Raw genomic sequence first — 21,045 nt, 5'->3', positions numbered from 1 at the left:
GGAACAGAAACAAATCCTTGTTGTTGATATACATCTGGGACACATAGAGCTCATATAACACACTGCAAATCTTCAGGATCTGAAAAGACACAGTGCATGTCAGAGTACCCCGAGGAACAGGATAAAATCAGAAGAGGTAGGTCTTAAACTCAAAATGATTTGCTGGGACAGGAATTCTAATGGAATACCAAGGGCTTGGAGAACAGGCACACTGGGTATTAGAAATAGTTTTATATGTTGAATTTTAACAAGGTTTGTTCCTGCTTCAGTCTTCTAGATCTGGCTGCTCCTTTCAGTCTGAATATGTGCCTGCACATATACAGACAAGAATAAGGAAAACTTGATATATATAGATCACAATGGAACTCTATATAGTCTTAAAATTCCATGACCAGCCGGCCAAGGAATATTTATTGATTCGATTGTTTTATAATGTCAAAGTTACAGCAATTAACCCAAACAGTAAGGGTTAAGTTGGGGCACAGTCCTGTGCCATCCAAGAAAGGGGAGGGCAAGAGGGTAAAGGTAAGTGGGGAAAGTTATCAGGCAAACAAAGTGAGCTGACAGGTCACTGGCATTTAGTATACATTTAGCAGTGTATCCTGAAGTCATTCATACACACAATAGTATTATGTAGATACATGTATGAATTACTTTAAGGTATCTACATAATACTATTGTGTGTATGAATGACTTCAGGATACACTGCTAAATGTATACTAAATGCCAGTGACCTGTCAGCTCACTTTGTTTGCCTGATAACTTTCCCCACTTACCTTTACCCTCTTGCCCTCCCCTTTCTTGGATGGCACAGGACTGTGCCCCAACTTAACCCTTACTGTTTGGGTTAATTGCTGTAACTTTGACATTATAAAACAATCGAATCAATAAATATTCCTTGGCCGGCTGGTCATGGAATTTTAAGACTATATAGAGTTCCATTGTGATCTGTATATATCAAGTTTTCCTTATTCTTGTTTGCTCAGGACCTTTTGTTGTTTTGATAAATACTTGCTACCCATGGTCCCGAGTGATTTAATGGGTTCCCCCTTGTCCTCTTTAATGCACATATACAGACGGCTTCTCTAGAAAGCATTTCATAATGTTAAGGACTTTCCTTTGATGGGAAAAAGATCAGTTTTCCAAATTTGGTTGGTAAATTTTAGTCGGCCAATGCTTGTTCAACATCCTCATTCCGACTGCACGCTGGTGGACCACAAGAACATCCTTCCTTTTCAGTAGATGTTGAGGGTTTACACAGGGACAATTTCTCACAGGAGATGCTGAGAAAATATACTGGACCCATCACACCCTTCATGGAGAAGGGCAAACACAGAATCCTCTTGCCATACAAACAGATGTGGAGTACATACAGAGATGCCCGTGTGGCCCATCCTCGCACAGGGCCCTTCGAGGAGACGTCAAGGGCATACACAATGCTCAACCTACCACTTGATGAAAATACATGCTCCACAGTCTCCCTGTCCTGGCAGAGCTTGGAGAAGAGCTGGGTGTTTAGAAAGGGTCCCTGGTGCCCTTAATGAAGGAGCACAGTGCCTACAAAGGGTCTATTCTGTCCTTGTCATAAACGTAACAGTTTACACAGGCCCCCTTTTTTTCCCTGGTAGAGCCCAGAGCAGACTTTGAGATGTCGACACTTAGAAACATCCCCTTCGGTGCTTGCAGAGGATGCGTAGAGCTCACACAGGCCCCTGCTGTCCTGGAATAGCCTAGAGGTGACACAAATATGTGGACAGACAGCTCCCCCTTCTGTCCTTGAAGAGGATGCGGAGAGCTCACACAAGCCCCTGCTGTCCTGAAGGAGCCCAGAGGTGACACAAATATGTGGACAGACAGCTCCCCTTCTGTCCTTGAAGAGGATGCGGAGTGCTCACACAGGGCCCTTCCTATCCTGGAAGTAGATCCTCTCCCAGAGGACAGTGCGACAGCGGCAGAAGAAGCCCCACAGGTTGCAGAGCGCACCCTTGTCGAAGGGGTTGGTGTCCATGTCATAGTGCTTCAGATACGAGATCCGGTGATGGGACATGAACTCCCAGGTGGTCACATTGCCTGAGATCAAATACAGTTGTGAGCCCAGCAGAAGTATCATCACCACTGTGGAAATAACAACGGTAATGAAGGCCGCAAGCAAGATAGCGTTGTGTCGCAACCAGTCGTGCGTAGTCTCCTTTCCTTGGAAACCCGACCTGAAAATCAAAGGAGAGATGTCAGACTCTTTGATGCCTTTCATACCCACCCTATTCAACTACCCTTCCTAGTCTTGAAATTACTCTTTTAAAGCATTCCATAAAGGCCTTTATAAGTGGTACCTTGAACAAACATAAGTGTTGCCAGTTCTGTAGACAGATAGCTGCTGCAGCTAAATGTAGACGTATGGAAGTGTAAGCCAGGCCTGAGGGCTGTAAATGAAGAAGTTACTAAACAATGTATTGCACAGTCGCATCAAATGGATCAATGTGTTTACTACAACAGTAGAATACAAATCTTTTTCACTTTACTAAGTAACATGCTCTAGTTATAGGCCTACAAGGTTCTTTAAGAATGGTCATACATGCAGGTGGGAGATTCAGGTAAACAAATTCTATAACCTCAGAAGCCAAATCGCAAGGTTAAGCTCCCTTGGATTCGGGTGCCTGTTTTCTCCATGGTTTTGAGTGAGAAGGTCCGGATTGAGGGGAAGCTTCTCGTGGGGGAACTACAGAGAGTACGAGTAGAGTAGTGAACCATGGTTGGCAAGACTAAGTGGGAAATACTAGAACGAGGGTCAGAGGCATTTGCCTGAGCTTCTAAACCACATACAGAAAAAGAGGGAGAGGCGGGAAGCATTGGCAAAATCCCTGACTAATTCATCCATACATTATAATGGGTGTGGGAACTTTGTGGCGAGGTTTGGGCATTTTTCATTGTTTGAAGTTGGGAACCAGTCTATCTGTGGAAACCTCCACTTGTGGAAGTACGGGAGATGAACTTGAGGGTGGAGTTCCCACTTGTGGACTAGTTGCCACATCCTGCAGAGAAGGTTGGCGCAGTGGTTGTCCATCCCTGAGAGGTGTTTGGCTAGCAGGTGTGTGTTGTGAAGTATTGCCCAACGCCAAATCGTCTGAGATAGGCATGATTTCTGTTGGGAGTGTGTCTCCCCCTGTTTTTGTAAATAATAAATGGCTGTCATGTTGTCCGACCGGACCAAGGCAACTGCCTGCCAGGTGAGTTAGAAATGCTTTAAATGCTAGGTGAACAGCTTGAAGCTCGCGGTAGTTTATGTGGAGACCCTGGTGTTTGGTTTCCCAGAGACCCTGAACTGTGAGATCCTGTAGGTGAGCGCCCTAGCCTGTAAGGGATGCAGCCGATGCAGGAATGATCTGAGGAAAAAGGATCAAGGAGTGGCTGCCCCATTGATAGCTTTTGTGTGTTGCAACACTGCAGAGAGTGATGTGTGCGGCTGTCTACCAACACTAGATCTTGTAGCAGACCCTGTGATTGAAACCATTGGCGCGTCAGGCACTCTTGATTGGGTCTTTGTGTAATAGGACCTGGTGATATGCTGCTGCTCTGGCAATGAGGTCTTGATGAGAAGAAGCATACTCAGAGTGTGATGATTTGGCCGGGTATAGATATGGGTCGGTGTCAGCCGGGGGATCAATATCATAATTATCCCAAGAATCTCTGGGCTGTGGATAAGAATAATCCCTCCCACCCCATGACCCTTGTGGCGCAATGTCTCCTGGTTCATCATGTGAATGATGTGGTGAAGGTGGTGGTGGTGAAGAGAGTGGAGGGCGTGGCTGAGGTGGTGGTGAAGGAGGAAGAGGAGGATGCAGACAACTGGTTGCAGTGTTTATTTTTTTTTAAGTAGGCACTGGTACATCTATTGCTTCTTCAAAAGTAAGTTGCCGCGCACATGATTTGGGTGGCAGGTTCACAGTCTGAAGCAAAATACAGCCAGTGTGAGGCTGTATATGCAGTTTTTTCTGCTTCGGATCGAGCCGTTCTTACATAAGTTGGAGGAATGGTTCCGGAGGCAACTTTGATGCAAAGGCTGAAGTTTTCAGTGCCAAAACATTTCTTTTTAGGAGCCAAGCTGGTTGAAAGCAAAAGCAGTTGAGAGCGGGATGCCTGGAACCGAAGAGCCAGATGGTCGGCTAGGTACAGAGTCTATTCGACTTAGTACGGACTGGAGTTGTTTCGGCTTTGCTTTCGGTGCCTAGCCAGAGGGCAGGGGGTCAACAGCAGATGGTCAGTGCCTATCAAGGCCTGCTGGCAGTGGTGGCCCGGGAGCCGTATATTCAGTAGAAACCAAGTGTTTGTTGGCAGGTGGAACAGAGGCATGGTTTCTCGCGGTATACTGGCCCTAAGGAAGATCCTGTGCGACGCGCCAGACGGTCCCATAAAGACTTTTTTGATCAGAAGAGTCGACAAGCCTCACAGTCTGCCTCCTGATGGTCTGGAGACAGAGAAGTTGCAAACCTGATGAAGGTCGGTTCTCGGATACTTTGTGTGGCACCTGGGACCAAGGTGAAATGGAGTCTGTTCCATTAACAGCGCATTCTCGGTCAAAGCTGGTAATGTAAAGAGTATTTCTGAATGGGCAAGGCCCGAAGGCCATGATTGGAGCAAGTTGAACCGACGAGAGAATGTATTTTTGTTTTCAGTACGATGGAAACACTCATGAAACAATACCAATGAGGGTCAAAATAAACAGCGAACCTACGTGAGCTCGAGAAGATCTTGAACCGGAGCGCTACACCACACGTCCAAACCTGACAGCGGAAAGAAAACTATTTCATAATGGAGTCAATGCCCATGCGCATTATCACCAGGAGAAGGAGTCGCTTTGTCTGGTGACTCGTAACACTTCTTCGAGGAAAAACAACTTTCAGACATCTGGAGCCAACACTGGAAGGCAGAAGTATGCACAGCATGTGTATCTACAGCCACACATGACTCAAACAATACGAGTTTGATGCCGAAAGCATGGGGCATGAGTGAGAACCCACAGGAGTGAAAAGAAAAACAGAAAGAAAGCTCAAGGATCTAAAGGCTGGAGAGAGTGGCACTGAGGGAGGAGCCCTGTGGGATTTAACAAGGATTGATAAAGAGATCAGAAAGGGGAAGATAAACTGTATATTTTCTGAACGAAAATATTTGTGCCTGGCAAGAGCTTGACTTCAAATTCCTACTTCGCCCAAGCAACTAATAGAAACAGGGTGGAAAACACTGAGGTAAGATGTGATATGACTGGTGTGGCCCGAATGCCCGATCTATGATTGGCCTCGGCTCATCGGAGTCTGGATAGTGTGTGATCCAGCATGCTCTTAATATCAATGCAAGGAGACTACATGGACCAGCCAGTAATGGCTATCAACAAAATGATTGCGCGAGGTCCGACAAGTACCTACTTTCAACAAAAGACGATATTTGGCCAGGTACTTTCTTTTTAAATCAGATTATGCCTGTGTTTTACAAACTGCAACAAGCTTTGTTGTACTATACTTAAGCTATCCTGAAAGCAAACATTTGTCCCAAAATTAAAATGTGGTACCAAAATGTTTCCCTCACCTGGATACAAGTCACCCTTCATCAAAATCCTTAAAAAGGAAAATCCTTAAATTGATCCCAACTTGAGTTGTTTTGGTGGTGGGAGGGGGGGTTCAAAGATTTATGGATATAAACTGAGGAGTAAGGCTGGCTAAAAGCAAATCAGAAGCTCCCTAGCAACCCCTCTCTGAGGCCACCTATCTCCAGGTACACTTACCAGGCTAGGTGCAGAGCCCACAGCAATGCCATAAGCTGCACGGCCAAGTACAGGACGAAGAGGGGGTGATTCCTCTCACCCACACAGTTCTGAATCCAAGGGCAGTGGTGGTCAAAGCGGCGTACGCAGTGCTGGCAGGACTGGCAGTGCCGGGCACGCATTGGCTGCTGTTAGGAAAGATTAAAGGCAATGTAGAGAGACTTGACATTAGTATGGACCAAACACGAGTCTTAAAAATGTGCCCTTGATGTTCAAACCTAGTCATGGTCATGAAAACTTCAGTAACGTAATGACGTGCCTCGATACTATAGCGCCTTTACAAACTACCCCAATGTTAACTAAGTGACTCTACTTGAATTCCATCACACGTTCTCCCACATAACACCGTGGTCTCGTGAAGAATATTTGGAGGAATTGTGGCAGATTTTCCACCAATTTGCTTTTTTTTTAATTAAAAAAAACCTTGGATTTGAAAATGGTTAAGACATTTTGTAGTTATTTTTCAATCCTTTAAAACATTCACACACCACTAGCTTGTCAGCATTCCATGGCCATACATTCTTTGCGTGGTAATCAGAAAACCACCTAATGCATAACTCAGTTCTCGATCAATGGTGTTTTCTAAAATAATAACTGAATAACAGAACCACTTGCCTCAGTGCAAATGTTCTCTGAACTAACCCATGTCAGTTAGCGAAAGACTATCAAAGTGAATCATACCTAGTGGTGACTCTATTCTCGTGTGCAACCTTCTTCCTGAAATCCTTCTTATCGTTTACATATCGGACAATGTTATAGATAGGCTGTCACCTCCTGCATGGCGAATAATATAGGTTACGATCTCAGTTACTCTTTAGTGTTTCTTTATAAAATGCAATGCATCACTACGTAGCGCTAAGTTCTTTGTACTCGGGAAGTTCCTGGACGAGCCATGTTTACCCTTTAGTTCTGGAGTTATTCTGGGGATGTCGCAAACACTGACCATTCACTTTCAGATTCTACTTTTCTATCATTTGTCTCTCTTGACTCTTCTATTTTCATCACTTGTTCTCAGACTCCTTTTGTTTCTTTTCATTATAGGAAGTGTGAGGTTTTTTCATACATGCGTAGAAAGGTTAGCATCATGTGCACTCACTGTCTAGTCTGACATCTTATTGTTTTCAGCTATGAATGCTGCCGTAACATCATCGCTTATTATAGGATAGGAGCGACATGTTTTTATAGTTCTGTATACATATAACCAATACCTGACACATTTGCAGCCATGATGTTTTATCTTAAGGTCGACTATGTGTCTCTGAGCCTCCTCCTGGTTTTCAAAACATAGGATAAAACCAACAATCAGATCCTGTAAAATCCCCAGGTTTCAGATTATAGTTAGGAGAGGAGCTTCAGTAGTTAGCTGGGCAGGTAGCGCAGTCCTTACAGGGTGGGCGATCAAACAGAAAGCCCCCAGACCTACAGGGGCGATAAACTTCCCAGTCCCTGAACCCCAGCAGCATCCTCCACGCCGCTTTAGTTGACAGGGAGTGGCACACGAGGATCAGCCATTTTCTCCCCTGGTGGGAAACCATAACATTCGACAAGAGGGTTCTGCATAAGGTTTAACAAGGATACACACTGACATTCCGTACTATCCCGCCACATCTTCCACCTTAAGGAAGAGGGGGCGGGAGCCTTCAGAGTGGCTTTCGGGGAACCACTTGTCCACTTTACCGCAGGAGGTTTAGGCTCTTTTGGTGAAAGAAGCAGAGAGAATCCTAGCCTCTGAAACCTGAACTTGAGGTTACTCCAGTTATTTCATTGTGCTGAAGAAAGGTGGATGCCTTGATCTTATTTTAGATTTTGGATCACTGAATTTCTTCCTACTGAAGGACAAATTCAAGATACTCATGTTGGCCCGGGTTCTATTTGTACTAGATCCCGGAGACCAGATGGCAGCGCTGGACCTACAGGACAGCTATTTTCATGTTCCCATCTTGCGAGCCAGCAGCTGCTACTTTCCGTTCAACATGAACTATGAGTATTTTCAGTTGCCATGCTCCTTTCTGGCTTCACCAGTCTCTGTCGGGTGATCACAAAGTAATGGCAGCATACCTTTGGAGTTTGGGCGAACCCATATTCTACATCGATGACTGGCTGTTGAGGGCGGGCTCGCCTCAGTCATTGACCACCTCCAGACGACAGCAAACATCCGAATATCGCTTGGGTTCACTATCAATGTGCCTAAGCCACACCTGACTAATTCACAGAGGACCCCCTTCATAGAAGCCATGCAGGATACAGTGCATTACCGGACCTTCCATCCGGATCAGAGTATGACATTCAGGCTTTGATCCTGATGTTTCAGCCTTAGTCATGGTTCTCTGGGAAGGGGACTCAGACTACTTCTTAAACAATTGGCCTCCTGCGTCCTGCTTGTCAACCAGGCCAGGGGGCATATACGGGCTCTGCAGTGACACTTGAAGTCTCAGTGGGCCAAGCCCCAAGTAAACCTCTCAGAGTCCAACCAGGTTTTGGAGCAGACTGCAAAGATATGCAGTGTTGGTTCCTCAACCGCAATTTGACCAGTGGCAGTTCCATCTCCCTACCCCACCCAGAGCAGACAATGGAGATGGACACATCTCTGCTGCGTTGTGGGGGATACCTGGAAGAGATGGTGACCATAGTACTCTGGTCTCCGGCATAGACCAGTCTCCACATCAACTTGTTGGAGTTGCTGGCTATTCACTTGGTGTTGAAAACTTTCCCAACAATCCATCAAAGGAGGCTGGTTCAGGTCGCCTCATCGCCACTACCACCGCCATGTGGTATTACAACAAGTAGGGAAGGGTGAGGTCCCGGGCTATTTGCCAGAAGGCCTGCACCTCTGAACCTTGCTGCATTAGCAGGTCATTTCTCTGAATGTTCACCACCTCGCAAGATCTTTAAATGCCACGGTGCACAAACGCAGAAGCAGAACCCTAGAGATCATGAATGGCAGTTACAGTTGGAGATGGTGCCGGGCATCTTCCGGCAGTGGGGAGAACCCTAAGCTTGAACTCTTTGCCACTGCCAAGAACACGCAATGACCAACACGTTTGCATGCTGCAGTGCCTAAGATGGCTCTCTCTAGAAGAGGCATTCCACCTAGAGAAGAGCATAACCACTAATTTTCCTGCCCTTAGTTCAAAGAAAATTAGAAATGACAGGGCCAAAAGCATCCTGATGGCTCCAGACTGGGCGAAGAGTGTGGTACCCGGAACTTCTGGGCATGAGTGTCTGTCCTCCAAGCATGCTGCTGCTTCAAGAGGATCTTCTGTTGCAGGTCAGGGTCTTGCACCCTCCTACTGCAATCTACGGTGCAGCAGTTGACTGCATTTGACCTTCCTCCTCAAGTAGTGGATGTCATTCCTACACCCAGGCACCTGCCTGCAAAGTCTATTTATGCTGGACGCTAGGACAAGCTTGTTTGGCCTGGTTTGACACCCGTAATACAGACCCATTGCAGGCCAAGCTCTTGGGTATCTTGTTATTTGTGTTGTCTTTAGCCCAGCTCTTGTACTGGACATACTTTTAGGGTTCTGTCCAACCCTTTCAGCCTTCTTGAGTTTACCAGACAAACAGTCCTTGTTCAAATCACCTGTTCTGATTTCTAAAAAGGTTTAATTAACCAGATTCCTCCTGAATATTTGTCAAGCTGCAGCGTGGGCATCAGTGCACACATTTAAGAAGCTTTAAAAAACATTATTACCTTGACAGCCGGGTCAGACAGGAACAGCATTTTAGCCAATAGGTTCTGCAGGACTTTTTTTCATTTCACTGACCCACCACTGGGGAAGGGACTGCTTTGGGATCTATTCTACAGTCGAGGAATATTCGGTCATTTGTAACCATTAGAGGAAAAAGTAATTTACCTTCGGTAACACTCTTTCTGGTGGACACTCTATTTAACTGTAGATTCTTCCTATCGCCCTGTTCTGCAGAATGACTCATTTCACATCTGAAAAAGTCCTAAATTAGAGATCTTCACACTGGTGCAATAACTGGTCCTTTATACTCTATGTCAGAAGGCGCGGACTGTGTTGAGAAGAAAACTGAGTTTTGCATGCTTGGGTGGCAGTTCCATTGGACTACAGGTGTCACTTCCAAGGCAAAGCAAGATTAATACAGAGCTGCATGCCGCCACCTACCAGCGTATAGGGGCTATAACCACAAACGTAAGGTCCTTATGGATCTATATATTTATCACTTTCTTCTAATTTTGCATTTCCAACGCACTACCCTATTTCTCAGCCTATACTTCTCTCAATATATCTTCTAGCCCAACCTTCTGCCTCATCTCAAACTTCGTTCTACTACTCTTTCCAATGCACTACCCTATCTCTCATACTATACATCTATCAATATATCCTCTACATCTACTCCCATTTATCCCAAACCCCATACCACTACTATGACCCCCAAAATAACCCTTTCTAGACTCTCCTACTCTACCCCTCCTTGTATCATCTGAGACCTCTTTCTACTATACCTATCCCCCAAAATAAACCTTTCTAAACTCTTCCCTCTGACTCCCCCCTCCAAAAGTCCTTTTTCCTCATCCAAAAGCTTCCTTCTACTGCTAAGACCTAAAAACAAAACAACAACAAAAATCCATCACTCTTTTATCCTTCCACTATCCTTTTCGATCAAAATTAACAGATTAACATGTTCACCTCTCAAATTCCATATTCAACTATACTAATTCACCACTAATCCTTTATGGGTTCCGGAGTGGCGTGCTACTCGCCAGAAAAGAGCTTGAACACCCATCAGGGGTAACAAGTGCTATAAGAATGCAAACCTTTCTTCCCCTTTTATCCCTCCGCTATCCTTCTCACTCCAAATAACCTACTAATATCCACCACAGAGATTACTTTCATATTTCACCATACTAATTCACCACTAATCCTTTATGGGCTTCCGGAGTAGCGTGCTTCAACACCCCATCAAGGGTAACAAGCGCTATATAAATACAAACCTTTTTTCCTCCTCTATTCTTCTGCTATCATTCCAAATCCAAATAACTGATTAACCCATCCACCACTTAAAATATACTTGCATGTTTCCCTACACTAATTTAACAGTAATCCTCTATGGGTCCCGGAGTAGCGTGCTACTCACCGAAAAAGCGCTTCAACGCCTCGTCAGGGGTAGTAAGTGCTATATAAATGCAATTACAATACAACACAATCCATATAGAGCTGTCTTTCACCATGCTATCTTACTTCGCACCCACTTCATCAATCTAAATAGGAAGAAAGACTTCATGACCTTGACCCCATGAGAGCTCTTACCTTCTACACCAATTGCACTAGAGAAGATCGGTTGGAGGACGAGCTCTTTCTGGATTTCTCTGGGGCAAAAAAAGGGGGAACGCTGTACAGAAAAAGACCATCTCCAGATGAATTTCTTTTGTATCAAGATCTGTAATGGACTGGCCAAGAAACATCCTCAAAATGTCTGCGTGCTCGTTTCACCACAGCAAAGGCTTCTATCACTGCACTGGTGCGCTGTGTGCCAGTCTTCGGCATTTGCCAGGCTGCTACATTGACGTCAGTTCACATGTTCACAAAAAATTACTGCTGGATAGCCAGGGCCAGTGGGAGGGTCACTTTGACTGGTCTCTGCAGATTTTACAAGTTTAAACCATTCCACAGAACCAACATCTGGTACTGTTTTGCTATCCATCTACAAGGTGAGGAATCTGCCATTATAAGTAGCCTTCAGAAGAAAAAGTAACTCTTCTCCGGTATCACTCTTTCTGGTGGATACTATAGCTACCCGCAAATCCTCATCGACCCACCCTTCTACCCATTCTGGGGAATAGACTGATCTAGACCACGATCATGATAATACCAAGGTTCCACCTAAAAAACCTGCACACTGGCACAATCTGATTACCAAGGGATCAGCGTTCGAAAGCACAGATGGATGTCAGAAAGAAACAAGCATTCGTGCGAGGAGGTGGCTCTTATGTAAGAGCCCCACATCACATCCAGAGCAGGACAGACCCAACAAGGTGTCGAACGCCAGCTACCAAGACACAAGGGATTGCTGTGAAAAATCTCCATATCCATGCTGGTGACGGGGCATTTTCACAAAGTGAGGAATCTGCAGTTAGCTAGAGTATCCACCAGAAACGGCGTTACCGTAGGAAAGTAGATTTTTCAGCTGGAATAGTTTGGGAACAGTCTCAAAACGCCTCTTGTTAGGCACTGCCTGCACTTGAGCAATCGAGGCCTTTGTTTTAACACAGGACACACAAGTGCAATTTCTAGACAGGGAGGCAGATCTGGAGAGGTTCTGTACGTTTTACATGTACTATTAAGGATTTCTAAAGGCATCTGCTTTACAAAACTGCTTCCCTAGTTCCCACTGCAGTTACAAATGCAATCAGTGCACGACTGTTATTAGGACTTCAGTATGTTTTGGCTTTAGTGGTGCTGCGGTTTTGAGAGGCAAGTACAACCGTGCCAAATGACGCCTAGTGCAAGGATGGGTCAGACTCTGTGCCATCGCCTCATAATTAACATAATTAACATAGTTTGCACATTTTAAATAAGTACTGCTAAAGGAACTCATGCAAGAATACTTCTGGGTTTAGGTCTGTGCAGGTTGGAGTACTGTGGCAGAGCAGTCACGCGCCCAGGCCTGCGTGCCTACAGAACTATCACAGGTTTTAAGTAGGCTCAAGTTAGGGAATCATAGCTACCTGCAGCAGGCAGTATCCACACCGACGGAGGTGCAATGGTTTTGAAGGCTGTTTGGTCAAGTCCTCTTGCATATTATTGTACACCAAATTCTAGAAAAAAGTACATGAAGAATTTAAGGATAGATCAGTAGGCTGTGCAACAGAAGTAGGCCATCCCATTACCAGTATACTAACAGCCCAACCATGCCGGTCATCATCATCATCCAGAGGGTCTCACTTTCCTACCACCGTTACACTGAGTTCACCCATGCCTGTCATCAGAGGGTCTCGCCGCCCCATCACCATTATACTGAGAGCCCACCCATGCCTGTCATCATCACCCACAAGGAGATGATGGACGGAGCGCTGAAACTTTTCAGACACTCACCCCCAGTCACAGATCTGGGTTGAATCCATCATTGTTCTTTAGCTCACTTCACCACAACAGTTCAGACCCAGCCATATGCAAATCAGCCTTGACCCTGCGCCTCATGAAAACCGTCCAGCCCAAACTGCCAAGCCAGGTATTCCCTGAACCGGAAACAAGCATCCTGGGACCGGTTTCGGAGTACTGGCTCCTGTGCCATCAGACTCAAGCTACACTGACAAGGTTCAAGTAGAGCTAAACCAATGTGGGTCCTCCTGTTCCAGAGCACCCAGAGGCTGAACTGTGCAAATGCCTGCTAATAATTTTGCCCAGCCTCTTTCCCATTGCATCTGGTCATGTATGTGCGCAGCACTGTTCTAAGTAGCGAAGGGATTCCGCTGGATAAACAACCATTAAACTGCTGTGAAGATTACCTCCGACTGTTGGAAGAAATCATAAGCACTGGGACAGGCCTAGTGGTGTCCTTGTATGGAGTGGCTCCTTCCATCATCAAAGTGCAAGTGTCTGGGATCTTTTCTGATAAAAATTCGACACTGAAAGCCCAAATTAATGAAGTGTGCTTTTTTTACCCTGCGTATTCTCAATCCCCCACCCCTAAAAAAAGATTATTATGCCTTGATTGCAACCCCCTATATCTTGCAGAGGCTCAAAGGCTACAAGTCTCTATTAAGGACGGGCTATACAAGCAGTAACAACAACCCAAAAGATGGAAACGCTGCATTGAAACCGACCAGCCACGTGAAGGTGGTTAACAATGTTTCTCAGGCACTTAGGCGTCTCCACTCAGTTGGCAGTGAAATTGAGGATTGAATTGAAACACATCTTCCTGATTCACAAAGTGTAATTAACCCTGAGCATTGTACCATATCTTTTCACACTTACAATCCTAATGGCTCGCTCAGCTGTGAGAAGCAAATGCTTCTGCAATTTCACAGTAATTACAAATGGATTGGTGACGAAGGGTACTTGGGATCAAACACACAACGGTGATAGCAGGATGCTTGCAATAGTCTAACCACTGGCACTCGCTCGGGTAGCATTCCAATCCATCGTTTTTTTACCCACCATGCCATCTGCCAGTTTGGACCCAGCCAGATGTAGGAGCTGTCCAGCACAAACTGCCAGGCCCACGCCCCACACCTTCTTTGGAACAATCCTACTTACATGATTCAAAGATGTAAAATGCGTCTTAGTATACCTGCCCCTCTGAGTCGGACAAAACATATCCTGGATCCATGAGAGAGACCGCAAAGTAAAGCAGGACTGAGCACAGCACCAGAAGAAGGAAGGCCAGCGGCTGCAACAGCTCTCCGCGCTCCTCCTGAGACCGCAGATCTGCAAAGGAAGAGAGTGCCTCAGTGGAGTAATCAGGCCAGGCCCATCAAGCTTAAAATCCAGCAGGGTGCCAGGGGGAAGGGGGTTTGCACAAGCGAGCAAGGAACCAAAAGCGAGCAAGATGAGGATGAGCTGAGCAAAAATCGAGAGAAAGCAAGGATCAGAGGGCATCACCTGGAGAAGAGCCAGCCAGGAGCAAAGACAAAGCATAGAAAAGAGGAGCTCTGCAAAGACTAGAGGACAGCAAAGATCAGAGGATATCAAGTGGAGAAGAGCTCTTCAGGAACAGATGCAGACCACTGAAAAGAGGCTCTGGGGAGAGACCTAGGGACAGCAAACGTCAGAAAAGGACTTCTCGTGAAGACCCAGCCCAAGATAAAGCACACACAACAGGAGCTCTGCAGACACCAAAGGGACTGCAACAATCAGCTGAAGAAGAGCAGACCAGGAACAGCGATGCAACATGGGAAAGAGCCAATCAGGAACAGATACAAAGCACAGGAAAAAGGAGCTCTGTAGAGGCCAGGGAACCGCAAGGATGAGAGGCCACCCGGAGAAGAGCCATCCAGGGACAGGGACAAAGCACGGGAAAAAGGAGCTCTGTAGAGGCCAGGGAACTGCATGGATGAGAGGCCACCTGGAGAAGAGCCATCCAGGGACAAGGACAAAGCACAGGAAAAAGGAGCTCTGTAGAGGCCAGGGAACCGCAAGGATGAGAGGCCACCCGGAGAAGAGCCCTCCAGGGACAGGGACAAAGCATGGGGAAAAGGAGCTCTGTAGAGGCCAGGGAACCGCAAGGATGAGAGGCCACCTGGAGAAGAGCCATCCAGGGACAAGGACAAAGCACAGGAAAAAGGAGCTCTGTAGAGGCCAGGGAACTGCATGGATGAGAGGCCACCCGGAGAAGAGCCCTCCAGGAGCAGAGACAAAGCACAGGAAAAAAGAGCTCTGTAGAGGCCAGGGAACCGCAAGGATGAGAGGCCACCTGGAGAAGAGCCATCCAGGAACAAGGACAAAGCACAGGAAAAAGGAGCTCTGTAGAGGCCAGGGAACCGCAAGGATGAGAGGCCACCTGGAGAAGAGCCATCCAGCGACAAGGACAAAGCACAGGAAAAAGGAGCTCTGTAGAGGCAAGGGAACCGCATGGATGAGAGGCCACCTGGAGAAGAGCCATCCAGGGACAAGGACAAAGCACAGGAAAAAGGAGCTCTGTAGAGGCCAGGGAACCGCAAGGATGAGAGGCCACCTGGAGAAGAGCCATCCAGGAACAAGGACAAAGCACAGGAAAAAGGAGCTCTGTAGAGGCAAGGGAACCGCATGGATGAGAGGCCACCCGGAGAAGAGCCATCCAGGGACAAGGACAAAGCACAGGAAAAAGGAGCTCTGTAGAGGCCAGGGAACCGCAAGGATGAGAGGCCACCTGGAGAAGAGCCATCCAGCGACAAGGACAAAGCACAGGAAAAAGGAGCTCTGTAGAGGCAAGGGAACCGCATGGATGAGAGGCCACCCGGAGAAGAGCCATCCAGGGACAGGGACAAAGCACGGGAAAAAAGAGCTCTGTAGAGGCCAGGGAACCGCATGGATGAGAGGCCACCTGGAGAAGAGCCATCCAGGGACAAGGACAAAGCACAGGAAAAAGGAGCTCTGTAGAGGCTAGGGAACCGCAAGGATGAGAGGCCACCTGGAGAAGAGCCATCCAGGAACAAGGACAAAGCACAGGAAAAAGGAGCTCTGTAGAGGCCAGGGAACCGCAAGGATGAGAGGCCACCTGGAGAAGAGCCATCCAGGAACAAGGACAAAGCACAGGAAAAAGGAGCTCTGTAGAGGCAAGGGAACCGCATGGATGAGAGGCCACCCGGAGAAGAGCCATCCAGGGACAGGGACAAAGCACGGGAAAAAAGAGCTCTGTAGAGGCCAGGGAACCGCATGGATGAGAGGCCACCTGGAGAAGAGCCATCCAGGGACAAGGACAAAGCACAGGAAAAAGGAGCTCTGTAGAGGCCAGGGAACTGCATGGATGAGAGGCCACCTGGAGAAGAGCCGTCCAGGAACAATGACAAAGCACAGGAAAAAGGAGCTCTGTAGAGGCCAGGGAACCGCATGGATGAGAGGCCACCTGGAGAAGAGCCATCCAGGGACAAGGACAAAGCACAGGAAAAAGGAGCTCTGTAGAGGCTAGGGAACTGCATGGATGAGAGGCCACCCGGAGAAGAGCCCTCCAGGAGCAGAGACAAAGCACAGGAAAAAAGAGCTCTGTAGAGGCCAGGGAACCGCAAGGATGAGAGGCCACCTGGAGAAGAGCCATCCAGGAACAAGGACAAAGCACAGGAAAAAGGAGCTCTGTAGAGGCCAGGGAACTGCATGGATGAGAGGCCACCTGGAGAAGAGCCATCCAGCGACAAGGACAAAGCACAGGAAAAAGGAGCTCTGTAGAGGCAAGGGAACCGCATGGATGAGAGGCCACCTGGAGAAGAGCCATCCAGGGACAAGGACAAAGCACAGGAAAAAGGAGCTCTGTAGAGGCAAGGGAACCGCATGGATGAGAGGCCACCTGGAGAAGAGCCATCCAGGGACAAGGACAAAGCACAGGAAAAAGGAGCTCTGTAGAGGCCAGGGAACCGCAAGGATGAGAGGCCACCCGGAGAAGAGCCATCCAGGGACAAGGACAAAGCACAGGAAAAAGGAGCTCTGTAGAGGCCAGGGAACCGCATGGATGAGAGGCCACCCGGAGAAGAGCCATCCAGGGACAAGGACAAAGAACAGGAAAAAGGAGCTCTGTAGAGGCCAGGGAACCGCAAGGATGAGAGGCCACCTGGAGAAGAGCCATCCAGGAACAAGGACAAAGCACAGGAAAAAGGAGCTCTGTAGAGGCTAGGGAACTGCATGGATGAGAGGCCACCCGGAGAAGAGCCCTCCAGGAGCAGAGACAAAGCACAGGAAAAAAAGAGCTCTGTAGAGGCCAGGGAACCGCATGGATGAGAGGCCACCTGGAGAAGAGCCATCCAGGAACAAGGACAAAGCACAGGAAAAAGGAGCTCTGTAGAGGCTAGGGAACTGCATGGATGAGAGGCCACCCGGAGAAGAGCCCTCCAGGAGCAGAGACAAAGCACAGGAAAAAAGAGCTCTGTAGAGGCCAGGGAACCGCATGGATGAGAGGCCACCTGGAGAAGAGCCGTCCAGGAACAATGACAAAGCACAGGAAAAAGGAGCTCTGTAGAGGCCAGGGAACCGCATGGATGAGAGGCCACCTGGAGAAGAGCCCTCCAGGAACAGAGAAAAAGCACAAGAAAGAGGTGCTCAGCAGAGACAAAGGGACAGCAATGATCTGGAGAAGAGCCAACTCAAACAAAGACGAAGAATGTAAAATAGAAGCTCTACAGATACCAAGGGACAGTATAGATCAGCTGGAGAAGAGCAGACCGGGAATAGAGGCGAGGGATGGGAAAGAAGACAACACCTGGAGAACAGCCGATTATGAACAGATACAAAGCACGAGAATGAGGCGCTCGGTAGAGATTACAACACTGCAAAGGTCAGGCCAGCTCTCGGGGTACTTTGCATCCCTGGCATAAAAGTGGACAGGCAATGTTCACACATGCTATGGGAAACAATCTGCCCAGATGTGTGCAGCCCTCTGCTGCCACTTGACTTTGAGCCATGCCCAGGACTTAGTGTCTAAATTAAGCAATGCTGCATTTGTACCAACTCAAGTACCCAAGACTAACCATGTGCATTAGTGCTGTGGATATCCACTCATCTCTGAGGAGGCAGCGACTTGGCACGGTCCTGTGTCCATCAATGGAGACCTGATGTAAAGATGCTAAAAGTTGTTTTGCTAATGTAGCCTTCATGCTGCCACTCTGAGGAATTAGGAACACTAAACGTTCTGTGAATTGGTTGTTCCTTTCTTCGTTTGGCCAGAAACCTTGTTTCTTACATTTAGATTAGTGACGGTCCTGCTGACCTGCACTGGAGGATGTTAACGTGATTCCATTCTATGAACTCTATATACCACAACTGTACTGTACTTATAAAACCACAAAAATTGTAAGCTTCACAGCACTTCTTCAGATGAGCTCTAGCAGGCTCTTTGAAATATAGCCTCACAGATGTAGTACTAGAGTCACAGAAACTCACTATCACTTTTTGAAACACACCTTCACTCATTTGGGCGAATCCCACATAAGCTGCAGGTCTCCCCCTTTCCTGAACAGTTTCTCGCATTGGGTGGGAGTATCGGGCGAAGGTGTGACCCTCATTGGGTTAGACACAGAAACGCGCGTTGGCGCTGAATAACCTTGTGCCTCCTGATCTATTTACAACCTCCCACCAAGAGAACGCACAAGTCTTTTTGTCAACATTAATCTCTTGTTTAGGACCCTCTAGTGTAAAATGTTGATTTATTCATTGATAAATTGCTCCGGAGTGGTTTGAATGTCTGAGTATTTATGTATTTGCGGATGTGTGCTTGTTATGAGTGTATGAATGTGGGACCATATTTATATGTCTTGTTTGCACAACTATATTTATGTCTGTCACTGTTTAGCACATTTTGAGTAAACTATATAAATGCCAATAATAATAAAAAATGCATATATTTTGTAACAGAAATCCTTTCCATTTTTGTTTTGGGAAAATGTTTGATGTGTTAGCCTAGCGATGTTTTAATTATTTAGTGACCCTTATAGGTACTGTTTATATCACCCGTAGACAAGTTGGGTTCTTGTGATTGTTTTTGGTTATACCGCAGCTCCATCTGGTGCATAAATTAAAAAAGAAATTAAAAATTACACTAACCAGAAGGCCCTGAATGGGCTTAGCGATGGCCCTGTCAAATAGTGCTTTACTTGCAAGTTTAGATATGATGCCCTGTATGGGCTAAGAATACCTCTTCTCTATCTTCTCTGGGGTTATACCACTGAGTAGGTAAAAAGACGGTATTAGGTTATGCACCAAGAAAACACACTCTTTACATCTTAAGTGTCCATACAAAAATTATTGTATTATTGTCCGTCCTTATTCAGACAAGAGATAAGTTGCCTTCAACTTTGGTAGACGTCACATGCAAAGTACATCATGTGCTTGATTAAAAAGTTATCTTCACATAACAGCCAAGCCAGCCAACACGTGTTTCGCAAACTTAATTTGCTTCTTCAGGGCGTAAAATATTCAATTCCATGAAGCTAAAAATCTTCCCAACTCTTGATAAAGGGATCCCAATGGTCAACAAGGCAATATGTAGCGGATAACATAAGCTTCCAATATAAGGAAAAACAGCTATAGCCATCAGTATGGACACCATCCAGTCAAAGACGGTATGCCATCTGTTCTCTATAAATGCCTGATCTTGATTCTCCACCATAGACACTGTTTTTGTTGTTGGTCCTGATATATCACAAATGTATATCTGGATTTAATATTTTACTGAATGACCTCCTGATGGTTACTTATTTCACTTTCACCACAGCCTGTATTCATCCTATATGTACCCACAATTCCTCTTCACTGTTGAGCCCTATTGGTACCTGGGGTTCCCAATCCAATTATATACCTGGACTCCAACTGTCTCAACATTTTCACTCGGTCTCCGCCCCGCTCCCTGTGTGTTACTTGAACAATACAAAAAACCTTAATCTATCACTCCTGCTTTGATGCTGTTCAGCGAAGTGCCCCGCTGCTGGATGGGTGTTGTCTCGGTTCCTGATTGCCCTGGTGTGCTCGAAGACCCGCTTCTTAGCGACATGGGCTGTGCTGCTCACATATTTTTCCCCACAAGGGCATATTAAGCAGTAGACCACGAAGTCTGAGTTGTAATTGAGCAATTTCCTTTTCTATGTGGAACTTGCCAGGTATATAATATCCTTATCCTCACTGCCCCCCCCTCCCCCATTCCCCATTCCTCTGTGGGTGCCCCCACTGCTCTGTACCCTGGCTCTCCAATCCCTCCATCCCATCACTGACGGGCTGTTGCAATACAAGGCCCCCCATCAGTGATCTCCCCTCACCCCTGCACTCCTCAGTGACACCCCACCCCTCTCTCTCAGCACCCCAAGCCCCACCCCCGTGTCTCAGCACCCTCTGGGCCCCCAGCCCCACCGGTGGGTGCTGCAGCACAAGGCACACTCAGTGATCTCCCCTCACCCCTACACTCCTCAGTGCCCCCCCACCCCTCTCTACCCCACCCCTCTCTGACTCACCTCTCAGCACCCCAACCCCGCCCCGTGTCTCAGCGCCCTCTGGGCCCCCGCCCTGACCGGTGGGTGCTGCAGCAAAGCCCCCCCACCCCCCTCATGATCTCCCCTCACCCCTGCACTCTTCAGTGCCCCCCCACCCCTCTCTACCCCACCCCTCTCTGACTCACCTCTCAGCACCCCAAGCCCCACCCCAGTGTCTCAGCACCCTCTGGGCCCCCACCCTGACGTGTGGGTGCTACAGCACAAGCCCCTCAGGGATCTCCCCTCACCCCTGCACTCCTCAGTGCCCCCCACCTCCCTGTACCCCTCCTCTTTCCCTTTACCCCCACGGGTCTCAGCACTCTCTGCCACCCCCCTCCCCCCCCTCCCGGCACCCCCTCTCGCCGGCGAGGGCTGCAGCAGGCCGGCCTCAGAGCCCCCCACACGCCTTGCCTCAGTGTCCCCTCCTCGGTATGGACCGGCCCCCCCTCCGCCCTCACCCGTGCGGTGCTGCAGCAGCACCAGGCTGACCCCCCAGCTCAGGGCCGTGTGCCCGCTCCGCACCAGGAGCCCGGAGGGGCAGAGGCCGCGGGGGCTCATGCGGGAGGGCGGGGGCGGGGGCGGCGGCCGCAGAAACACCACCACACGGGGAGACCCAGAG

At 47.7% G+C, this 21,045-nt stretch overlaps 1 protein-coding gene across 4 annotated transcripts; it reads right to left on the bottom strand.

Annotated features, from left to right (window-relative positions):
• Nucleotides 1–1,040: 1,040 nt before the first annotated feature.
• Nucleotides 1,041–21,045, bottom strand: ZDHHC12 (zDHHC palmitoyltransferase 12). Of its 4 annotated transcripts, XR_015296125.1 has the most exons (6): nucleotides 17,937–19,831; nucleotides 14,041–14,211; nucleotides 12,510–12,599; nucleotides 5,774–5,940; nucleotides 1,833–2,207; nucleotides 1,041–1,736 (listed from the first exon to the last, which is right to left on the bottom strand). XR_015296125.1 is itself a non-coding variant. In XM_086924888.1 (5 exons), exons 1-5 carry the CDS (start codon nucleotides 18,060–18,062, stop codon nucleotides 1,892–1,894), a joined length of 867 nt encoding a protein of 288 aa, XP_086781014.1. In that variant the 5' UTR covers nucleotides 18,063–19,833; the 3' UTR covers nucleotides 1,754–1,891. The 4 variants fall into 4 exon arrangements, 3 of the variants coding, with proteins under 3 accessions (XP_086781014.1, XP_086781013.1, XP_086781015.1); XM_086924888.1 differs by lacking the exon at nucleotides 1,041–1,736 and having other exon boundaries at nucleotides 1,754–2,207; nucleotides 5,774–5,937; nucleotides 17,937–19,833; XM_086924887.1 differs by lacking the exon at nucleotides 1,041–1,736 and having other exon boundaries at nucleotides 1,754–2,207.

The sequence above is a fragment of the Lissotriton vulgaris genome, chromosome 5, assembly GCF_964263255.1.
Source record: "Lissotriton vulgaris chromosome 5, aLisVul1.2, whole genome shotgun sequence".
Lineage (NCBI taxonomy): Eukaryota > Metazoa > Chordata > Amphibia > Caudata > Salamandridae > Lissotriton > Lissotriton vulgaris.
Note: the sequence above shows the minus strand (reverse complement) of the source record. Positions and strands in the feature narration are given on the sequence as shown.

What these genes read in the sequence shown, in the direction of transcription:
- ZDHHC12 (XM_086924887.1), bottom strand. Translation starts at nt 18,062, where the DNA reads ATGAAGGCTACATTAGCAAAACAACTTTTAGCATCTTTACATCAGGTC. An exon ending in ATTTTACATCTTTGAATCAT is followed by an intron (nt 12,600 to 14,040) that starts GTAAGTAGGATT and finishes ACTTTTTTCTAG; the next exon opens with AATTTGGTGTACAATAATAT. An exon ending in TGGGCTCTGCACCTAGCCTG is followed by an intron (nt 2,208 to 5,773) that starts GTAAGTGTACCT and finishes TTTGATTTTCAG; the next exon opens with GTCGGGTTTCCAAGGAAAGG.